Source organism: Nerophis lumbriciformis, linkage group LG16, assembly GCF_033978685.3.
Source record: "Nerophis lumbriciformis linkage group LG16, RoL_Nlum_v2.1, whole genome shotgun sequence".
NCBI lineage: Eukaryota > Metazoa > Chordata > Actinopteri > Syngnathiformes > Syngnathidae > Nerophis > Nerophis lumbriciformis.
Window position 1 is genome coordinate 39,775,122 of NC_084563.2, and position 21,410 is coordinate 39,796,531.

General features: G+C 38.0%; 1 protein-coding gene across 2 annotated transcripts in view; it reads left to right on the forward strand.

Annotated features, from left to right (window-relative positions):
- The window catches only part of patl1 (PAT1 homolog 1, processing body mRNA decay factor), a 72,117-nt gene that overhangs the window by 21,948 nt on the left and 28,759 nt on the right, over positions 1 to 21,410 (forward strand). For both annotated transcript variants that reach the window (XM_061977155.2, XM_061977154.2), the window contains 6 exons: positions 3,264 to 3,343; positions 5,144 to 5,224; positions 11,819 to 12,019; positions 12,227 to 12,328; positions 15,958 to 16,044; positions 16,199 to 16,419. In XM_061977155.2, the coding sequence (XP_061833139.1) occupies positions 3,264 to 3,343; positions 5,144 to 5,224; positions 11,819 to 12,019; positions 12,227 to 12,328; positions 15,958 to 16,044; positions 16,199 to 16,419 (772 nt within the window). The remainder of the gene's footprint in view (positions 1 to 3,263; positions 3,344 to 5,143; positions 5,225 to 11,818; positions 12,020 to 12,226; positions 12,329 to 15,957; positions 16,045 to 16,198; positions 16,420 to 21,410) is intronic.

Consider the following 21,410-nt stretch of genomic DNA (forward strand, 5'->3'; position numbering starts at 1 on the left):
GTTGCTAAGATAACTACTTAACCAGTCAAGCGCAGTGCCTCTGACACCTGACCAAACTTTAAATTTTTTTGGAGTAACAATTTATGAGCATCAATGGTGTCAAAAGCCTTACTTATATCAATAAATATACCAATTGTATATTGTTGGTTGTCTGTTGCTGTGGTTATCTTTTTCACGAGTTCCATGACTGCCATCCAAGTTGACCTGTTTGATCGGATTGTATTGAGTATTGATACTCAATAAGTTATTTTCAATTAAACTCTCCAGTCTTACAGCAAACAATTTTTCTTAAATTTTTGAAAACTGTGAAAGTAGGGCGATGGGCCTATAATTATAGAAATGGTACACCCTGGACAGGCGACTTGTCCAGGGTGTACCCCGCCTTCTGCCCGATAGTAGCTGAGATAGGCTCCAGCGCCCCCCGCAATCCCGAAGGGAATAAGCGGTAGAAAATGGATGGATGGAATTATTTTTTGCAGTTTTCATTTTGGTAGGGAAAATGCCAGTAATGAAAGATTGATTGCAGATGTATGTAAAAGGTGAAACAATACAGTGTATTATATCTTTCACAAGCAGCATATTTATGTCATCTGAGTCAGTTGACTGCTTTTGTTTTTTGAATTCTCTTACTATTTGTATAATTTTACTTTCGTGTACACTTCTGATGAATATGGAATTTGGTTTTCATCTAATTACTTCCTCCATTAATCCATTATTTTCAGTTCTATAATTTTATTTGCAAGGATTGGCCCTACATTTACAAATAAATTATTACACTGATTTCTTCAATTTTATCTGTAACTAAATTGCCCTTTGGATATTGCACTTTTTCTGATCCATTTCTAATTTTCGTATTTAGTGTTTTCCAGGTTTCTTGAGTATTTGATCTGTGCGGTTCCAGCTGTTTATGACAGCATTCTTATTATGTTTATTAGTTTGTTTTTATATATCTTATCTTTTTTCTGTTTACTTAGTTCTATGTTGTATATATTGTTTATATAAATTATTTTTCTTTTTACATGCATTTCCTATACCTTTTGTGATCCATGATTTATTTGATTTGTTTTTATATTTAGTCATGATTTTTTTGTGTGAACAATGCCTGAGTAATAATTGGCAAAAAACGTTACATGTATCGTTTGGGTCACTATTGGCACAGACTCCCTCTCATTGCTGTAAACACAGGTCGGCTTTGAAGGCCGTCATGGCTGCAGGTGTTGTACATCGGATCAATTTATCGTTGACCGTGTTAGTTTCATAATTATTCTTTAGGATTTGATGGAAGATACAAAATACAGGAAGATGGTCACTAATGTAATTTATTAGTAGTCCAGCTTTAATTTTACTTATTTGTAAATGATTGTCAATTAATGTGGGTAAGTCTACTATGATCCTACTTGGCTGAGTTATCAGTGGAAATAAGTTGTTGCTACACATTAATATAAAATCTGTTTTTTGTAGTATTCAAATGGGGGTTTAATAAATTGATGTTGAAATCACCACAAACTAATTTACCTCGTTTATGTCACTAAACATGGTGTCAATGTTTTAGTGAAATGTGTCCAGACATGACCCAGGTGTTCTGTACACACCGCTTACTAATATGTTTTTTAGTTCCTTCAACAACTATTTCAATTATCAAACATTCCATAATTCCATTGACAGTGATTGACATAGTGTTAATAATATTACATCTCAGTTCAGTATCTACGTATAAAGCGTCGTCATCAGTATATTTACAACTTTCTCTTATGCTGTTGAAGAAATTGTTGTCAGGATGTATGTCATTTCCAAAATGATTAGTTTTGTATTCTAAAGACTTGTCATTAGAAGCAGAACTTTTATTGTTAGGGTGTAGTTTAAGTCTTTTTTCATCATCACTATTTTCAAATTCATCATCATCATTGTTTGTTAATGCAAACATATATTTATCATCCCTAAGAGTCATTTATTTTGATTGTTTTCCATTTTTTGTTAGGTGGGAATGAAAATGCCCATCCGAATATGTCCCATTTATAGACAAATTTTACATTCAGGTACCAACTAGCTAAAAGTGAGGGGGAAAAAGGTGACAGGTCCTTCTAAAGGAGTAATGATTTGTCCCATCCAAAACAGTCATAGTCAATATTTCAAGCACAGCCACAACTTCAAAAAGTCATAGGCTGTTTGTCACTTCCTCAAAAGTATTTGTCCTGTCCAGAAAATATCTGAAAGGCCTCTCATTACCCTCTTTGTTGTAGATATCTTTCAGGAATATCAGCAACATTATTTACATTTGTCAAGTTCTGTCAACTCTCTTATCATTTTAACTTTAGCTTGCTCCGAAGTAAATCCAATCAGCTGTATTAGAACGGTACAGTTTCTAGTCCAAGTTGCCTTGATTTTTGTTTTTTTTCTAGGTATGTGTGCCTCACGAGTCACGAGCAATTTCTGTTTTTTTTTGCGTAAGGTGTTCATTTAGGTACATGTCGGATACCTTTTATTTGATTTCTTTGATTCAGCAATTCGATTTTGGACTTGTTTACAAAACGTAGAATCACAGCAGGCTTTGATTTGTCCATTCGAGGAAGGTTATGACACGTTGGGATGTTTTTTGCATCTATTTTGATGTTTTTACTGTTGCAAAACTGCAAGACTTGATTCTCCAGTCTTTGTAGTTCCTCGTCCCCAGCATCCTCGCTAACATTTCTGCCTCCCTGTACGGCTTTGGCGTACAAGCAAGGTTTGACATCCAGCCCACAAATGATGACATCCTCCATTCGTGTGTATTGTTCTAAACTGTCAATTCTTTTCTCAAGGTGTTCAATAGTGTTATCTTTGGCTATTATAAGATCTTTTAGATGTCTAACCTCATCAGCAAGTCCTGTTAACTTTGTTAGAGGCTTCGTTACTTTGTTCAGTTCCGCTGACATGAGGTTGAGCTAGTTACGAATTTCCGCGATGTCCTCCTCTGTCTTCGTATCTTTCTTTGGCGGCATCGTCGCTTATTTCTGTCTAAACTTTGATAATGTTGTAAAAAAAGATAATGTAAAAAGAAAAAAAAGTATTTTTGTTCTGTCACGAAGACAGCAGTCCACAGCGTCCACTTGCCGTGACGTGAAGTAATGTATTGATCCATAAATTGGTTACTTGTACCAATTCAGTACTTTTAAAACTGTGCTGGTGCCTAAAACATACAAAACATCCCAATTTTTGTTAAAAAATACCTATGCCTTATTTATTTTTTGGGGATTTTTGTGACTATGCTCTTTGCATTTCTCCAGGTCTTCCTCCTGGTCATCTTCCCTCATCAATGCTCAGCTACCAACAACAACAACATTTACTACGCTCGGGACCTGGTCAGGTTAGTGTTGAAACACTATGACAAAAATATTTGGCTGTTGATCATTACACCTCTAGAAGTGAATATAGCCCATCGTGCCACTTTTGCAGCTATCACAACGTCCGCTTTTTACGTAAGACTTTCCACTCGGGTTGAGTATGCATGCTTCCGATTTTGCACGCTAAGCCACGCCCCCTTCGTTATGGTCACAGGGTTTCCGCAGGGCATTAAAAGTTAATAAATGGATTTTGCAAAAATGAAGGCCTTAAATGGCATTAAAAAATATTAATATTGATATCCAGGGACATTAAAATGTAGTACAATTGTAGGACTTGGCCGATAGTCAATACGTTCATCCATCAAACGATGAATGAATGAACCTCAGAATGTTGTGGTCATCAATAAATTGCTACATCTGTGTGTGTGTGTGTGTGTGTGTGTGTGTGTGTGTGTGTGTGTGTGTGTGTGTGTGTGTGTGTGTGTGTGTGTGTGTGTGTGTGTGTGTGTGTGTGTGTGTGTGTGTGTGTGTGTGTGTGTGTGTGTGTGTGTGTGTGTGTGTGTGTGTGTGTGTGTGTGTGTGTGTGTGTGTGTGTGTGTGTGTTTCTTTGATTTGTCTATTTATTCGACTTTAAAACTGGAAACAAAAGGTTTTGTAAGATCCAAAAGCGAGAAAAATGCTGCCTCCATGGCGGACACACACCGCTGGATGGCAAAATCCAATGACAATAGGGATCCAAACTTTGCCATTCTGAGGAAGCTGAGCTTGTTTCATACACAACTCTTTTTTTTCCAGTTCAACACACATGAGTTAACTTGGCTAACATTAGCAATTCTCGCGACGCAGACACCTCATGTGACCTACGGCTGCCTAGGATGGTCAAACAAGGAAATTCTAACAGACCACATTTTTTATTTTATGACATTACCACAGTAAATGAAGAGTTCCTTTAGTTGCCTGACACTTCATACATAACTTGCTATCTACTCTACCCATTTTAAACAACTGAGAGGGTGTAAAATACAATCTATTCAAGATGTTAAATTAACTAAGTTTATTTTTGATGCATCTTATTGACATTTTTCCAAATATCATTCCTTGACATGTATTTTTCCCAAAACGTTTAAATCAATCATTCAAAACAAATTCATCATTTGAAATCCTAGTATGATATTCATCTATAATTCCATGAAAACTTTTAACTATTTTTAAAAATTGTATCCTGATCAAAAAACATACCCTCCAGTTTGTGGCTATTAGAATACTTTCAGAGGCTACACATTTGATTTGATTTAAAAAATTAATTGGTTCTTGTATATGGTTCGTACATATACAAAGTGAAGCAGAGTTCCCCATAAGAAACAATGTAAATAAGAATAATGGGTTCCAGCCTCGACAAAAGTCTGTATTTTAGTGAAGGTTTGTACACTTTGATCACAATATAAAGTAGTATACTGTATTGTATATCAAACAAATATAAGGACGTGATGGATCAACTTTCTATTTAATAAAAAATTAGCTGTGCTGTATGCACTGCCGTGGCAACATGCGCGAGCACACTCTCGCCACTATCAAACGATCATGAAATCCTTAATAAACATTTAAAATAGTAAAATCCATCCACACTAACATCATTAACAAGGAGCTGGTAGGGATAGTCAGACATTTCAACACCAGTGCCAAATCGGTACTTTTGAAACAGTGCTGTGATTAATTGGTGCCAGGACCGGTACTCCAAAAAAGGTACCGTAATCACACCAACTTTGGCCAAAAACAATGCCTTTTATTTACAGAATTTTGTTTTCTCTTTTTATCGCCCTTAGATGAACTCCCACAGTATATGGGAGAACAGTATGGGCTTTGGACCAGTCAGTGTTACCCCTGGACTAATTACACACATGGAGGTGAGTTATTTTTATTTTTTTGATTAACATTTCACCAACTACTCACTGTCCAGTTTATTCATATATATATGTACACTAGGGATGTCTTTACAAAGTACTTATACTGAAATGTTTTAACCAAGTTTTATTTAAAAAAAAAAAAAAAAAAAAAAAATGTTTTAATGATTTCCTTTGTAGAAGAAACATTACTGTAGATAAGCCATTTAACAGCAATGCGCACTAGGGATGTCCCGATCCGATATTTGGATCGGATCGGCCGCCGATATTTGCCAAAAAATGCGTATCGGCAAGGCATGGGAAAATGCCGATCCAGATCCAGTTTAAAAAAGACTCCGGTCCGTGTTTTCCAACGCACAGATTTAAATAATACATTCCACTTTTCTGCTGCTCCCTATTTCCGTTCCGCATTTTCCAGTACACCTTCAACACATCCACAGGTCTGTGAATTCTCACGCAGTTGCTTTTAGCTGCTGGCATTGCACTACAGGCTCTTCCCACTCCTTCTTCTTTCTCCTTCTCACAGACAGCAAGCGCAACTTCTTACACACGTCACATACTGTCACGTCATACGTCACATACTGTCACGTCATACGTCACATACGTATACGCCCTCCCCGAGCAGAGAGGTAGCAGCATGGCTAACGTTAGCTGTGATGCTAGCGCAGCCGCTAAGGTGCGCGCCTGCTCAAACGTCCTCTGCGCACGGCAAATCTATGCCACGCACAAAATCAAATAAAAAAATAAGCGCATAACAATTTTCGACACACGGACACGACAGAGAAAACAGTTTTCGTCATCATTGTTCAAATATTGTAATGTCTGTCGAGACGCTTATCTCCATTCGGTGCCACACGCCCACACCATCAAAATGCAGAAGCAAAAATTTCCACATCAACACCGTATGAAAAAAATAGTGATTTTTTTAGTTGTGATTTCCTTCTCTGCATGAAAGTTTAAAAGTAGCATATATTAATGCAGTATGAAGAAGAATGTTTTAATGTAGACATGCAAGCATTGAAAGAACATTTTGAAAATCAAGACTACATTTCCTGCAAATGGGTGCATTTCTACCCTATATTTTAACTTTAGATTTATTCTCATATCAAACTCTTTTGGCTGTCTTATTGACACTTACATCAGGCGCCCCCCTCCACACCCTGGATTATAAATAATGTAAATAATTCAATGTGATTATCTTGTGTGATGACTGTATTATGATGATAGTATCAGTGTTTCCCACAGGACAGGCATCTATTTGTGGTGGTGTGGTCGGGGGGTGGGGGGTGGCGGCGGCAGCGGCGATGACCAAGAAGAACGCGGAGTTGGAATATAATTACAACATTTTATGTACATATTTATATACAGATTTGAACAATTAGTGATTCACTGAAATATATTTATTAATTGTGGTTCTTACAAAAAATATATCTTATAAAATATAAAAGCTAAAATGTCTCTGCCCCTTTAATTAGTGAATACTAAATAATTTAACTTTAGCCTACTACTACAACCATATTATTTACCAGCAACATGAAGTGAAACAGAGGCAGAGGTGTCCTGCCACAGTCAGTCAACCTCCTCCTCCTCCTCCTGCTGCTGCTGAACAGGTCGCACCTGTGGTCCGGACTGTAGGCCTACCTCCTCTCCAAGTCGAGCCCTTTTCGGCCGTTGAAAATATTTTTCTATACTCATCTGTGTGAAGGAGTGAACATCCAACATTAGAATTTATTACTAACGAGCAGAACCGCTCTATGTACAGTGCCGTCTAACCTTAAGCGGCAGCAGCTCAACACATGCAGGGTTCAACGTTAAGGTTTTTTTCTACTTGCCCGACTTCTCAAATCTACTTGCCCCAATATTTTTACTTGTCCTGCCTAGGTTTTTTTCTGGCTGTGTAGTGCTCATGGCTTATATCTTACTAAAATCCTTCCTGTTGACTATTTACAACACTACACAGTATTTATTATTATTATTATTATTATTATTATCTATAATTACATTTAAATGGCATTGCATACATGTAAAATTAAATGCTATTTCACATTATTTGACCAGTAGCAGTTACACTCATCTGAACAGGTCAGCCACCTGTTTAAAGCCCGATCACAGTTGAAATCTTGAAATGAACGGCCTTTAATGGCCAAAACATTAACCTGGACAACATTTTAACAGCTGGTTGGCTCAGATTTTATTATTTTCATTGCATTCACATGCTGCAGTGGACAGTGGACAATTTAGCTTCAGTTCATGTGTGTTTATCAGGGGCGCCGCTAGGGATTTTGGGCCCCATGAAAATAATCTTTACAGGGCCCCCAACACAGCGGCAACATTTTTTGATGCTATTTTACATACAATTATGCATTTTAATGGTATTTTTGACTATCATTACCATATTTTTAAAAGAAGAACAGCATCACAGTTGACATGTACAGCAGGGGAAGAACTGAGCACTCTGAATACAATGGAATTCATTTTGAGTCATTTATTTGCTGCACCACTAATTCTTAAATTGGAAATAAACTCTTATTGAATAAGAACAGCTTGATAAATGTTTGACTGCATTGATTATTTAACTAATATAGCAGTAAAATGTAAAAATCCAGAGTTTTCTTGAGCTAGCTTATTACTACCACAGACAGGGACAAAGTTAATATGCATAACTTTCCACCACAACTAACAAACCCACCTTTTGGAAATATTGGGTGACATATTGTCGACCCTTCAACTCCTTCTCCTCTCTTATTTTCTTTTCCTTTCTTTTTTGGCTGCCTGATTTTTGAGGCATACTGCTGTCTCCTCTGCTTTGCCGCTGTCTGTGACAAATCGCCGGTGCGCTACCTGCAGCTGATCCAGTCGGACTGAACCATTTTACGTAAATAGAGGGGGGGAGGGAGGGCCCTGCAGGGGTTGATGCTTCCAAAACAAATAAAGGTATTGTTACCAGGACATGGAAAATAAAACATATGTGATTATATGTTAGTTAATAACTTAGTGTCATTATTTTTCTGTATTATAATTTCATCATCATTAGGGCCCCCCTCCATCATGGGCCCCTAGAATCCGTCTCCTTTACCCCCCCTTTTCGGCGCCCCTGCTGCCACCGTCAGTGAAACGCTCGGTGAAATCGCGGATTAACGTTAAATATATGACGAGCCGCGAGCGATGCAGCTATAACCTATATACTTATAACCTATATTACCCTCGTATTTTGATCCCGTCCGTCCGTCCGTCCCTCTTCTTCTTCTTCTTCTTCTTCTTCTGGCCCACCAGGTGAATTAAGTGCTATTGGCGGAGTTACAATGCTACCGCCACCTACTGCACCGGAGTTGTAACTACAAGCAACATTCACAGACAGTCCCATTGCTTTTATGAGCGGTCGAGCGAGTCAAAAGCCGAAAAATCCATTTGTGGCGGACGTAATTCTTTCGTGGCGGGCCGCCACAAATAAATGAATGTGTGGGAAACACTGAGTATATATCTGATAGTATATACCGGTATCTGTATCATGAATCAATTTAAGTGGACCCCGACTTAAACAAGTTGAAAAACTTATTCGGGTGTTACCATTTAGTGGTCAATTGTACGGAATATGTACTTCACTGTGCAACCTACTAATAAAAGTCTCAATCAATCAATCAAAACACATAGAATCATCATACTGATGTGATTATATGCATCAAGTGTTCATTCAAGGCTGAGGCAAAATATCGAGATATATATCGTGTATCGCAATATGGCCTTAAATTATCGCAATATTAAAAAAAGGCCATATCGCCCAGCCCTAGTTTCAATGATGCCATTTCTGTTTGTCATGTATAATTTTGTCTATTTTGTGTTTATCCTTGAATAAACAGGTCAGTTTTTTGTTACCAACCATTGTGTATTATTCAAACTCCCCTAATTCAGCTGGCTAGTTGTTATCAAGAGTACTAAAACCCTTTTCAACATGATTCTGACAACTACGGTAAGTAGGCTAAATAACTTTAAACTTTAATACATGCTCGGATAGGCCAGTATCGGTCGGTATCGGTCAGTAGCGGTATCGGATCGGAAGTGCAAAAACCTGGATTGGGACATCCCTAGTGCGCACACATGCCGAGATTCTACACTAAGGAAGTGAAACGAAGCATTCGGCTCAGTTTAATCAAAGGAAAAATCTCCTGGAGAAAGGTTTGTGTAGTTGCTTTCCACCATGTTTTGTCGAGTAAAAAGCTGCTGGCGCATGCGGCGACTTTGTTTCTAGGAAGTAAGCAGTGTTGCCTAAAATGCATTAATGACGTTTTTTCCATAATTAAAAAATTTAAAAGGTATTACTAACCGTCTGGAATTTTACAGCAGTTTGTCATTATACCGTTTAACCGTTACATCCCTAGTGTATACACAGAGACTGAGATATTTTATCTTGGTGTATTCATATACCGTATTTTTCGGAGTATAAGTCGCTCCGGAGCATAAGTCGCACCGGCCGAAAATGCATAATAAAAAAGGAAAAAAACATGTATAAGTCGCAATGGAGTATAAGTCGCATTTTTTGGGGAAATTTATTTGATAAAACCCAACACCAAGAATAGACATTTGAAAGGCAATTTAAAATAAATAAAGAATAGTGAACAACAGGCTGAATAAGTGTACGTTATATGACGCATAAATAACCAACTGAGAACGTGCCTGGTATGTAACGTAACATATTATGGTAAGAGTCATTCAAATAACTATAACATATAGAACATGCTATACGTTTACAAACAATCTGTCACTCCTAATCGCTAAATCCCATGAAATCTTATACGTCTAGTCTCTTACGTGAACGAGCTAAAGAATATTATTTGATATTTTACGGTAATGTGTTAATAGTTTCACACATAAGTTGCTCCTGAGTATAAGTCGCACCCCAGGCCAAACTATAAAAAAAAACTGCGACTTATAGTCCGAAAAATACGGTACTTATTTTATTCATCTTGTTTTTTTCCTATTTCTATTCTTATCTTGGTTATCTTAGTTTTACTCGCTAATATTTTGTGTAGCACTATGTTTTGTGAACCCTCACTGACAATGGCAATAAAAAGATTCTGACTCTGATTTATACATTGTTGATCACTAAGGATCAGAGGTGGGTAAAGTAGCCAGAAATTGTACTCAAGTAAGAGTACTGTTACTTTAGAGATTTATTACTCAAGTAAAAGTAAGGAGTAGTCACCCAAATATTTACTTGAGTAAAAGTAAAAAGTATGTTGTGAAAAAACTACTCAAGTACTGAGTAACTGATGAGTAACATACACACTCATATCATTCATATATATATATATATATATATATATATATATATATATATATACACATATATATACATACATTGATATATACAGTATATAATTTATATTTATTTATTTTGCTGTTTTTGTTTACATGTTAAAGGTGTTTTAATGAATATACATGCATGTTTAACATATAGATTCCTTTCTTTCATGAAGACAAGAATATAAGTTGGTGTATTACCTGATTCTGATGACTTGCGTTGATTGTAATCAGACAGTAGTGCTGGTAACGTCCACGTTTTCAAATGGAGGAGAAGAAAAGTTCCTCCTTTCTGTCTAATACCACATGAAAATGGTGGGTTTTTCGCATCTTATTTGTCCAGCTTCCATATTCGTTTTTATACACTTTACAAGAAATACATTGGCGGCAAACTCCGTCGCTTGCTAGCTTGCTAGCTTGTTTGCGCTGGCTTTCGGAGACTCTGATTTTGAAAGCGCAGGCGCGATGGAGCGGCACTTTTATTGTGAAGACAGGAACGTCCTCATGTGCGGTCAGTCTTTAGGCTTTTGACGGGTTTGATTGATTGACTGAAACTTTTATTAGTAGATTGCACAGTACAGTACATACTCCGTACAATTGACCACTAAATGGTAACACCCCAATAAGTTTTCAACTTGTTTAAGTCAGGTCATGTGACCGCCTGGCTCTGTTTGATTAGTCCAACGTCACCAGTGACTGCATCTGATTGGTGGAATGAAGTGAAACGTCACCAGTAAGGCAGGCACTTTGACGGTCTGTCTGACAGACCAAAACAAACAAAGCGTGCATTAACAGATCGATAAAAATTAGTAGCGAGTAGCGAGCTGAATGTAGATAAAAGTAGCGGAGTAAAAGTAGCGTTCCTTCTCTATAAATATACTTAAGTAAAAGTAAAAGTATGTTGCATTAAAACTACTCTTAGAAGTACAATTTATCCCAAAAGTTACTCAAGTAGATGTAACGGAGTAAATGTAGCGCGTTACTACCCACCTCTGCTAAGGATTTTGGAGATCTGGTTGCTATCTGTATTTTAGAGGTCAGCAACCAACAACGAACAATAAAATGTAGGCCCCTAACTCTTTAAATAGTCAAAAAAAAAAAAAGAGTACCTCTTCACTCTGGACCATTTATTTATTTTTCTACATTGTATCCTGCCCAGAATGAGAGCCATCTGCACATAAACAATGAAGTGCAATGTATGAGCATGTAATGTTTTTTGCCCTGGAACGTATGAAAAATATTTTCAAATTAATGTGATTGCCAATAGACTGTTTTTTGTGGCGCTTGCTCTCTCTTCAGGATAGTCCGTTAATGTCCATAATAAAGGAGGCGGGACTTCCGAAGCGACCAGCTCAGGGGAGAAACGATGAAGGACGGGATTTGTCAGAAAGAGTTCCACCTCCACGCTCTTCCTCTCCTGTGATTGGCTCCCCCCCAGTAAGGGCGGTGCCTATTGGGACTCCGCCCAAGCAACCAATGAGTCACACCTTAAATCATCAGGTATAGAGCATCTAACCATCCTTTGCATCACATACTGTACAAAATCTGTGTTAATTGTTTAGAGAATGATCCGCCATTGTTCTTAATTTTATGGTTGTAGTTCATGTTTTAAGATTTTTTTTTAATCAACCCTAATGCTGCCATTTTCTCTGTGTACATGTTGTGTGCCGCCCACCCTTTTCAATATTTGTGTGTGTATGTTTGTAGATCCACCATCCCACAGCAGTTCATGTGAGAGCCCCGATTCAGCACAGATACCCGCCTCCTTTCCCGGAACGTCTGTCACCAAACACGCTACTCAATTTAGCTGTAAGATTTTTCATCACCTTTTTAAAGTTTCTTTCACAAAAAGATGTTGCACAAAATCTGTTAATTAAAAGCTATAATGAGAAATATTGACAAATTAAACCAGGCGTGTTCAAACTAGGGCCATGTGTGGCCCGTTAGCATCTTTAAATTGGCCCGCAGGACATCTCGAAGTACGGTAGTTGTTAATAACATTAAAATAGATCTTCTGCACTTCTGTATCCCTCTCCTTTGGACAACATGAGTTATGTCGGTAAATGACCATATGTTATAGGAGCATAACATCCATTTATATGTTGCAACCCAAACAACCTTTCCCGCCTATAGTGCAATAACTAAAAAATTAGAGATGTCCGATAATGGCTTTTTTGCCGATATCCGATATTCCGATATTGTCCAACTCTTAATTACCGATTCCGATATCAACCGATATCGTTATATACAGTCGTGGAATTTACACATTATTATGCCTAATTTTGTTGTAATGCCCCGCTGGATGCATTAAACGATGTAACAAGGTTTTCCAAAATAAATCAACTCAAGTTATGGAAAAAAATACCAACATGGCACTGCCATATTTATTATTGAAGTCACAAAGTGCATTATTTTTTTTAACATGCCTCAAAACAGCAGCTTGGAATTTGGGACATGCTCTCCCTGAGAGAGCATGAGGAGGTTGAGGTGGGCGGGGTTGGGGGGCGGGGTTGAGGTGGGGGGGCTAGGGAGTAGCAGGGGGTGTATATTGTAGCGTCCCGGAAGAGTTAGTGCTGCAAGGGGTTCTGGGTATTTGTTCTGTTGTGTTTATGTTGTGTTACGGTACGGATGTTCTCCCGAAATGTGTTTGTCATTCTTGTTTGGTGTGGGTTCACAGTGTGGCGCATATTTGTAACAGTGTTAAAGTTGTTTATACGGCCGCCCTCAGTGTGACCTGTATGGCTGTTGACCAAGTATGCTTTGCATTCACTTGTGTGTGTGACAAGCCGTAGATATTATGTGATTGGACCGGCTCTCAAAGGCAGTGCCTTTAAAGTTTATTGGCGCTCTGTACTTCTCCCTACGTCCGTGTACACAGCAGCGTTTTAAAAAGTCATAAATTTTACTTTTTGAAACCGATACCGGTAATTTCCGATGTTACATTTTAAAGCATTTATCGGCCGATAATATCGGCAGCCCGATATTATCGGACATCGCTATAAAAAACAACACATCAAGTTAACAAACTTCTAAACTATGTGGACATTATACAAAAATGTCTAAGCACCATACACAATTCAAAATTACACCGATCGAGTTCTACTACAACACTCTCTTTCCACACTTCTCCATGTTTGGCACATTTTATATGTGTTTGTTGTTACTGATTTATTAGAAAACTTTAAAGAGGTTGTCAGGGAAGTAAACAAGGTCGGAGTGGAACTTTCACATCTTCTTCGTATTTAATGTTTTAGTGTTTATACATCATATTGTAGTTTTGTCATGGGTGATAGAAAAGAGTTGTAAATAACGGTTAAAGTTGTGTGTTATTGTACAGGATGTTAACCTTGGCGAACAAACAAATGTGTGGAGTGAATTATATTTATATAGCGCTTTTTCTCTAGTGACTCAAAGCGCTTTTACATAGTGAAATCCATTGTCTAAGTTACATTTAAACCAGTGTGGGTGGCACTGGGAGCAGGCGGGTAAAGTGTCTTGCCCAAGGACACAACGGCAGCGACAAGGATGGCAGAAGCGGGGATCGAACCTGGAACCCTCAAGTTGCTGGCATGGCCACTCTACCAACCGAGCCATACCGTAATGGCTCGGTTGGTAGAGCCATTATGGTAAAACCATAATGTTTTTAAAATGCATGTAAATTACAGATGCGGGATATTTTTTTCAGACTGATACCAAAATCTTCCTGCTTTTTAAGACCAATACCGATTAACTTATCGACATCTTATTTTTTAAATATAGATTTTAGTGTACTTTGTGTACACCTGAAGATAATTAAAAGATTCATACAGAGGTGGAGTTGACGAAGAAGCTTGTAGATTGTTCTGATTAAAGCCAATGTCTTCAATGATGATAAATGGCTGCTCATCCAGCGCCATCATTTCTATAATGAAATTACAGATTGCTTAAGCCCTTGAGTCATCTCTGGCAGACTTTTTGCACTTTTCAAAAGCTACGGCGATCGAAACAAACCCTCTGCTTTTCACAATTGTGTCTGGCTTTGGGGCTGCTTTTTTAGCAGCAGGCGTCACTTTTGTTAGGCTTTCACCGTCAAAGTAATGCTGGCGTTTCAGGTGGCTAATAAGGTTTGATTTGTTTGTGTGATATTTTTTCCTTTCTCACTGAATTTTTGTAGAACATTTGGTTGAAATAGCACACTTCCTTTGAAACAGTGAACTCCCACACGGTTGACGCCATGTTTGTTTACAAAGAGCTTAGGGGAGCGGTCATAAGATTTAAGCTTCGTCCGCACAGGCGTAGTGGATATCAGCTTTTAGTATGCGCGCACCTCTGCCGACTCGGAGTCTGTGAGAGCCAACATCGAAGACACAAAAGAAGAAGATGAGGTCATAGAAAGCCTTTGCATTTTTACACCAACAAGGGGGAAAGTCCTTAATACAGAAGTTAAAATACGCTAATATTTTTTAAGTATATGGATAAAATAAAAACTTTTCTTTCTTTCTTTCTTTAGTTTATTTCGAACATGAACACACTTACATCATAATACATCACACAATTTCATATCATTTCATTTTACATCATGCTCGAAAAGGAGTAGGAAGAAGCAAAGCTTATTTAATCCTACCCCTTTCCCACTTCAAAGCGTTTACAAATATATAGAATCATTTACTGACCTTTTTATATAATAAAATAACATCTATGAATTAGTATACAACAGTTTTGTAATATGTAATTAATTAATTAATTCAGTCATTATTTTCAATAAGGTTGAAAGTATTTCTCATAATTCTTCTTCTTTGTACTCTGTAAGCACTGTTATTTTGAACAACCTCTTAAACTGTATCATATCAGTACAATTTTTAACTTCTTTACTTAATCCATTCCATAATTTAATTCCACATACCGGTACTGATATGCTAAAAGTTCTAAGTGTTGTACGTGCATATAAATGTTTTAAATTATTTTTTCCTCTAAGGTTATATTTCTCCTCTTTAGTTGAGAAGAATTGTTGTACATTCTTTGGTAGCAGGTTATAGTTTGCTTTGTACATCATTTTAGCTGTTTGCAATTTTACCAAATCACCGAACTTTAATATTTTTGACTTAATAAATAAAGGGTTTGTATGTTCTCTATATCCAACATTATGTACTATTCTAACTGATCTTTTTTGGAACACAGTTAGCGAATGTAGCGCACATTTGTAGTTATTTCCCCATATTTCTGCACAATAACTCAGATATGGTAACACTAGCGAGCAGTAGAGAATATGTAGTGATTACCTGCTTATAGGTGGCTGAACGTTTTAGAAGAAAACAATTTTTAATGTGAGAAATTCCTGTTGCTCCCAAATGTTGTATTTTTGGTTAAACAACTTGCTGTGCAAATGGAAAAATATATTTTTGCTTTAACAATTCAAATTACTAAGTGCAGGAAAAAAACGTTGCTGTTTTTTCTGCTAGAACTCGCCTCTGTATCGTGGACCATTTCCTCCAGGAGTCGGTCCTGTGCTTTCACAGATTCAAAGAGCCCAGCTTCTTAACTCTCAGGTCAGTGATACTGTATAGTGATGAAACCTTTAAAGCAAATCTGTCACGTTGTTCCATGACTGGTGAATCTCTCATAGACTTCATATATAATTGAAAAATTAATTGATTTGTCATTTGAAGACACACACGACCAACAACACTTTTGTGTTTCCAGGTGGCAGGTGTTCACCGTGGCAGTCCAATGCCTCCTTTGTTACCAGGCGGAGGAAGTTTCAGGCCATTTTTCGGTGGCCCACACCCTCCCCACGGTCATCGAATGGGTCCCCTGCCCCATCTTGGCCACCCTAACCACATGCCGCCCATCAGACACAGTGCTACCCACCTACACCCCCAACATCGCCGCATGCTCACCCAGCGCATGCAGAACAGAGGAGGGTAAGGGATTGTGTGCAACATTGACTACGTTTACAATGCCGGCCAAAGTGGCCCAAATCATATTTTTTCACAGTTTGCTGTTTACACTGCAAGTAAAATTTTTAGACTCCAGTATGAACGCGCACAGGGCCCAATGTGACGTCGACGTCACTTGCAGGCGCAGTTCGATATAGTGAAAACAAAGTAAGTTGACCGGATTCCGTAAAATAAAACAAAACTCTAGACTAAAGAGGTTCTGCAGCCTCCGAAGCAAAACCTCCAGGTTCTGTAACAGCTTCTTCCCTCAAGCCGTAAGACTCTTGAACGCATCATAATTAAATTACCCCCTTAACTCCCCCCAAAATGGATTAACTCGCTGGAATAAAAAAGACAATATAACATACATCCATAAACGTGGACACATGTGTAAAAGTGCAATATATTTATCTGTACAGTAATCTATTTATTTATATATGTTTATATATATTTATTTATTTTATATATATATTTATATATTATTTATATATATTTATTTATTTATATATGCACCTTATTGCTTTTTTATCCTGCAATACCATGAGCTTTTGTAACGAAATTTTGTTCTTATCTGTGCTGTAAAGTTCAAATTTGAATGACAATAAAAAGGAAGTCTAAGTCTAAAAGTCGCCACAACTTAAACATTTCTGTTTTTACGTGAATTATATATAAAAAAAAGTAATATAGTGTATGTATGTGTCTATCTGTGAATAAATATGTGTATACCATAGGGTTGTCCCGATACCAATATTTTGGTACCGGTATCAAAATATACATTTCGATACTTTTCGATACTTTTCTAAAGGGGGACCACAAAAAAATGGCATTATTGGCTTTATTTTAACAAAAAAATCTTACGGTACATTTCTTATTGCAATTGAAGAAAATGCTGTCCTTAAATAACATAGTGAACATACAAGACAACTTGTCTTTTAGTAGTAAGTAAGCAAACAACGACTCCTAATTTTTCTGCTGACGTATGCAGTAAAATATTGTGTCATTTCTCATTCTATTTTGTCAAAATTATAAAGGACAAGCTATAAAAATGTATTATTAATCCACTTGTTCATTTACTCTTAATATCGGGTTATTTTCCGTTTCAACATGTTCTATCTACACTTCTGTTAAAATGTAATAATCACTTATTCTTCTGTTGTTGGGATACATTACATTAGTTCTGGATGATACCACAAATTTAGGTATCGATTCAATACCAAGTAGTTACAGGATCATACATTGGTCATATTCAAAGCCCTCATGTGTCCAGGGACATATTTCCTGAGTTTATAAACATAAAGTGATTTTTTTTAAAAAGGAAAAAAGATTTTGTGATGATAAAAAATATCAATTTAATTATAGTAGTATCGACTAGATACGCTATTGTACTTGGTATCATTACAGTGGATGTCAGGTGTAGATCCACTTATGGCATTTGTTTACATTCAGGCACGCTAGCTTTTGTTAGCGGTGATGCCGGTGAGCTGTTGTATCCTCCAACGGTGTGTAGTGAAGCATGTTTAGATCATCCTCGTCCTGCAGGGATGATACTTGTAAGACACTCACTTTATTCATCACCATGGAGGCGAGGATTAGTGATTTAGAAGAAACTAAAAGACTGCCGACTGTGGATGGATGTTCGCTGCTAGCTAGCGAGCCATGTCTTAAAGTACCTCTTCCTGAGGGCGTTACAGGCTTCACCTTTATCGTTAGTTTTTAAGCCAAATTGCGTCCATTCTCCCTTTTCTGTCTACACACCTTGTCTGCTTGTAAGTACTCCATGATTGTGCGCTGCCGAACATGCTCCTCTGCTCGTAAACCCAGCAATGTCATGACGTAACGGCGCGCCGTCATGCCCGTTAAAAAAAATTAATTGCGAACCGGTACTTTTCAAACATAGTACAGTTTTTGATTCATTAGTACCATGATACTATACTAGTACCGGTATACCATACAACCTTCGTATACACTGAACAAAAATAAACGCAACACTTTTGTTTTTGCTCCCATTTTTAATGAGTTGAACTCGAAGATCCAAAACTTTTACTATTCTTCTCAAATATTGTTCACAAATCTGTCAAAATCTGTGTTAGTGAGCACTTCTTCTTTGCCAAGATAATCCATCCCACCTCACAGCTATGGCGATGCTGATTACACAGCATGATTATTGCGCTGATGTGCTTTAGGCTGCCCACAATAAAAGGCCCCTCTGATATGTGAAGTTTTATCACACAGCACAATGCCACAGATGTCGCAAGTTTTTAGGGAGCGTGCAGTTGGCATGCTGACTGCAGGAATGTCCAACGGAGCTGTTGCCCTTAAATTGAATGTTCATTTCTTTACCATAAGCCGTCTCCAAAGGTGTTTCAGAATTACAGAATTTGGAAGTACATCCAACCGGCCTCACAACCGCAGAACACGTGTAACCACACCGGCCCAGGACCCCCACATCCAGCAGGTGCACCTCCATGATCGTCTCAGACCAGGCTCCCGGACAGCTGCTGCAGCAATTGATTTGCATAACCAAAGAATTTCTGCACAAACTGGGAAAAACCTTCTCAGGGAAGCTCATCTGCATGCTCGTCGCCCTCATCGGGATCTCGACCTGACTCCAATTTGTCGTCGTAACCGTCTGGAGTGGGCAAATGCTCACATTCAATGGCGTCTGGCACGTTGGAGAGGTGTTCTCTTCACGGATTAATCACTTCAAGGCAGATGGCAGACCGCATGTGTGGCTTTGTGTGGGAGAGTGTTTTGCCGATGTGCACGCTGTGAATCGAGTGGCCTATGGGTGGGTGGGGTTATGGTATGGGCAGGTGTATGTTATGGGTAACTAACGCAAGTGCATTTTATTAATGGCGTTTTGAATGCACAGAGATACTGTGATGAGATCCTGAAGCCTATTGTTGTGCCATTCACCCGGGACCATCCCCTCATGTTGTAGCATGAACATATTTGGCCCCATGTTGCAAGGAGCTGTACACAATTCCTGGAAGCTGAAAACATCCCAGTTCTTGCATGGCCAGCAAACTCACCGGACATGTCAACCAATGAGCGTTTTTGGTATGCTGTGGATCAATATATACGACCGCATGTTCCAGTTCCTGCCAATATTCAGCAACTTTGCACAGCCCTCGAAGAGGAGTGGACTAACATTCCACAGGCCACAATCAGCAACCTGATCAACTCTATGCGAATGAATTGTGTTGCACTGCGTGAGGCAAATGGTGGTCACACCAGATACTGACTGCTTTTCTTACCCCACAGACCACTAATAAAGCAAAACTGCACATATCAGAGGGGCCTTTTATTATGGGCAGCCAAAGGCACACCTGTGCAATAATCATGCTGTTTAATCAGCATCTTGATATTTAACACCTGTGAGGTGGGATGGATTATCATGGCAAAAACAGGTTTAGACAGATTTGTCAATATTTGAGAGGCATAGATATTTTGTATACATACTAAAAGATTTAGGTCTTTGTGTTCAAGTCAAGAAAAATGGAAGCAAAAACAAAGTGTGGCGTGTATGTTTTTGTTCAGTATATATGTATGAATGAATGAATGTATGGATGGATGTATGAACGAATATATATGTATGAATGAATGTATATGTATACATATGTGTATATACATATATGTATGAATAAATATACCGGTATATGAATGATTGTATGTTATATGTATATTAGGGGTGTAACGGTATACAAAAATTTCGGTTCGGTTGGTACCTCGGTTTAGAGGTCACGGTTCGGTTCATTTTCGGTACAGTAAGAAAATAACAAAATATACATTTTTTGGTTATTTATTTACCAAATTTGTAAACAATGGCTTTATCCTTTTAGCATTGGGAACACTATAATTAATTCTGCCCATGTTAATAAACATTAAACTGCCTCAAGTTGTTGTTCAGATTAAATAAAATGACAAAACTTTTCTACTACATATAAAAAGTGCAACATTAAACAGTTTCAAGTCAACTCATCATGCTTAATTTATTACAGCATTTGGGAAGCCTGTAGTTGATTTTTATTATGTAAATGTTATATTTTTATCAACATGTGATAGCAGGGACCCTTCCATTCATAACTAGGCTGCTACATTACTAATGATTAATGTAACTATAGCTGAAAAAAATAGTACAATAGCAATAGGAGAGACTATTCATCCCTGAACACCATGGAGTTCATGTAGGCTTAATGATGCAGTCACATTATTATATTAACTATCAGAGACAGAAACTCTTCATTTAACATAATGTCCTTTTTTGCTGCTTCAACACAGCTCAATCAACACAGAAAAAGGTAAAGTAAAATAACAGACAAACAGGGCTTTCCTGCAAAGCCCTGTAACACACACACACACCCCGTAAAATGAGCTAACGTTACACTAAAAGCTAATTAGCCTTCACCTCAAGCCAGGACTGCGAGCGAGCTGAGCTGCATTTTGTTTCTAGAAGGTCAACGGGCTCATAGTGATGTTACTAGTAATTGACTGGGAGGTGTTTATTTTAATTTGGGGAGAGTCCGCTGCCTGATGCTCACCTGCTAAACACCTATCCGCTAACCCCACCACAGAAGCACTGACTTCATGCGCTCTGAATATACACTGCTGATTGGCTGTTACCGCTATGGTTGTAACCAATCAGATGGTTGTGTGGGTGGGAGAATGCTGGGTGCTGTGTAGGAGACAGAGGCAGAAAGCAGAGAAGCTTGTTAAAGACTTTAGCTTAGCTTACTTCATATGTTCGTGTGGAAACTCGTTCGATACACCTCCGAACCGAACCGGAACCCGCGTACCGAAACGGTTCAATAAAAATACACGTACCGTTACACCCCTAATGTATATGTATGTATGTATGTATGTAATATATGTGTAAATATACTGTATTTTGGAGGGTTCTAATCTTTCTATGGCTGTTTAGTGGACATCAGCGTGGATCTACGTTAGCTTTATTTTTCAACTCAACTTATGCAATG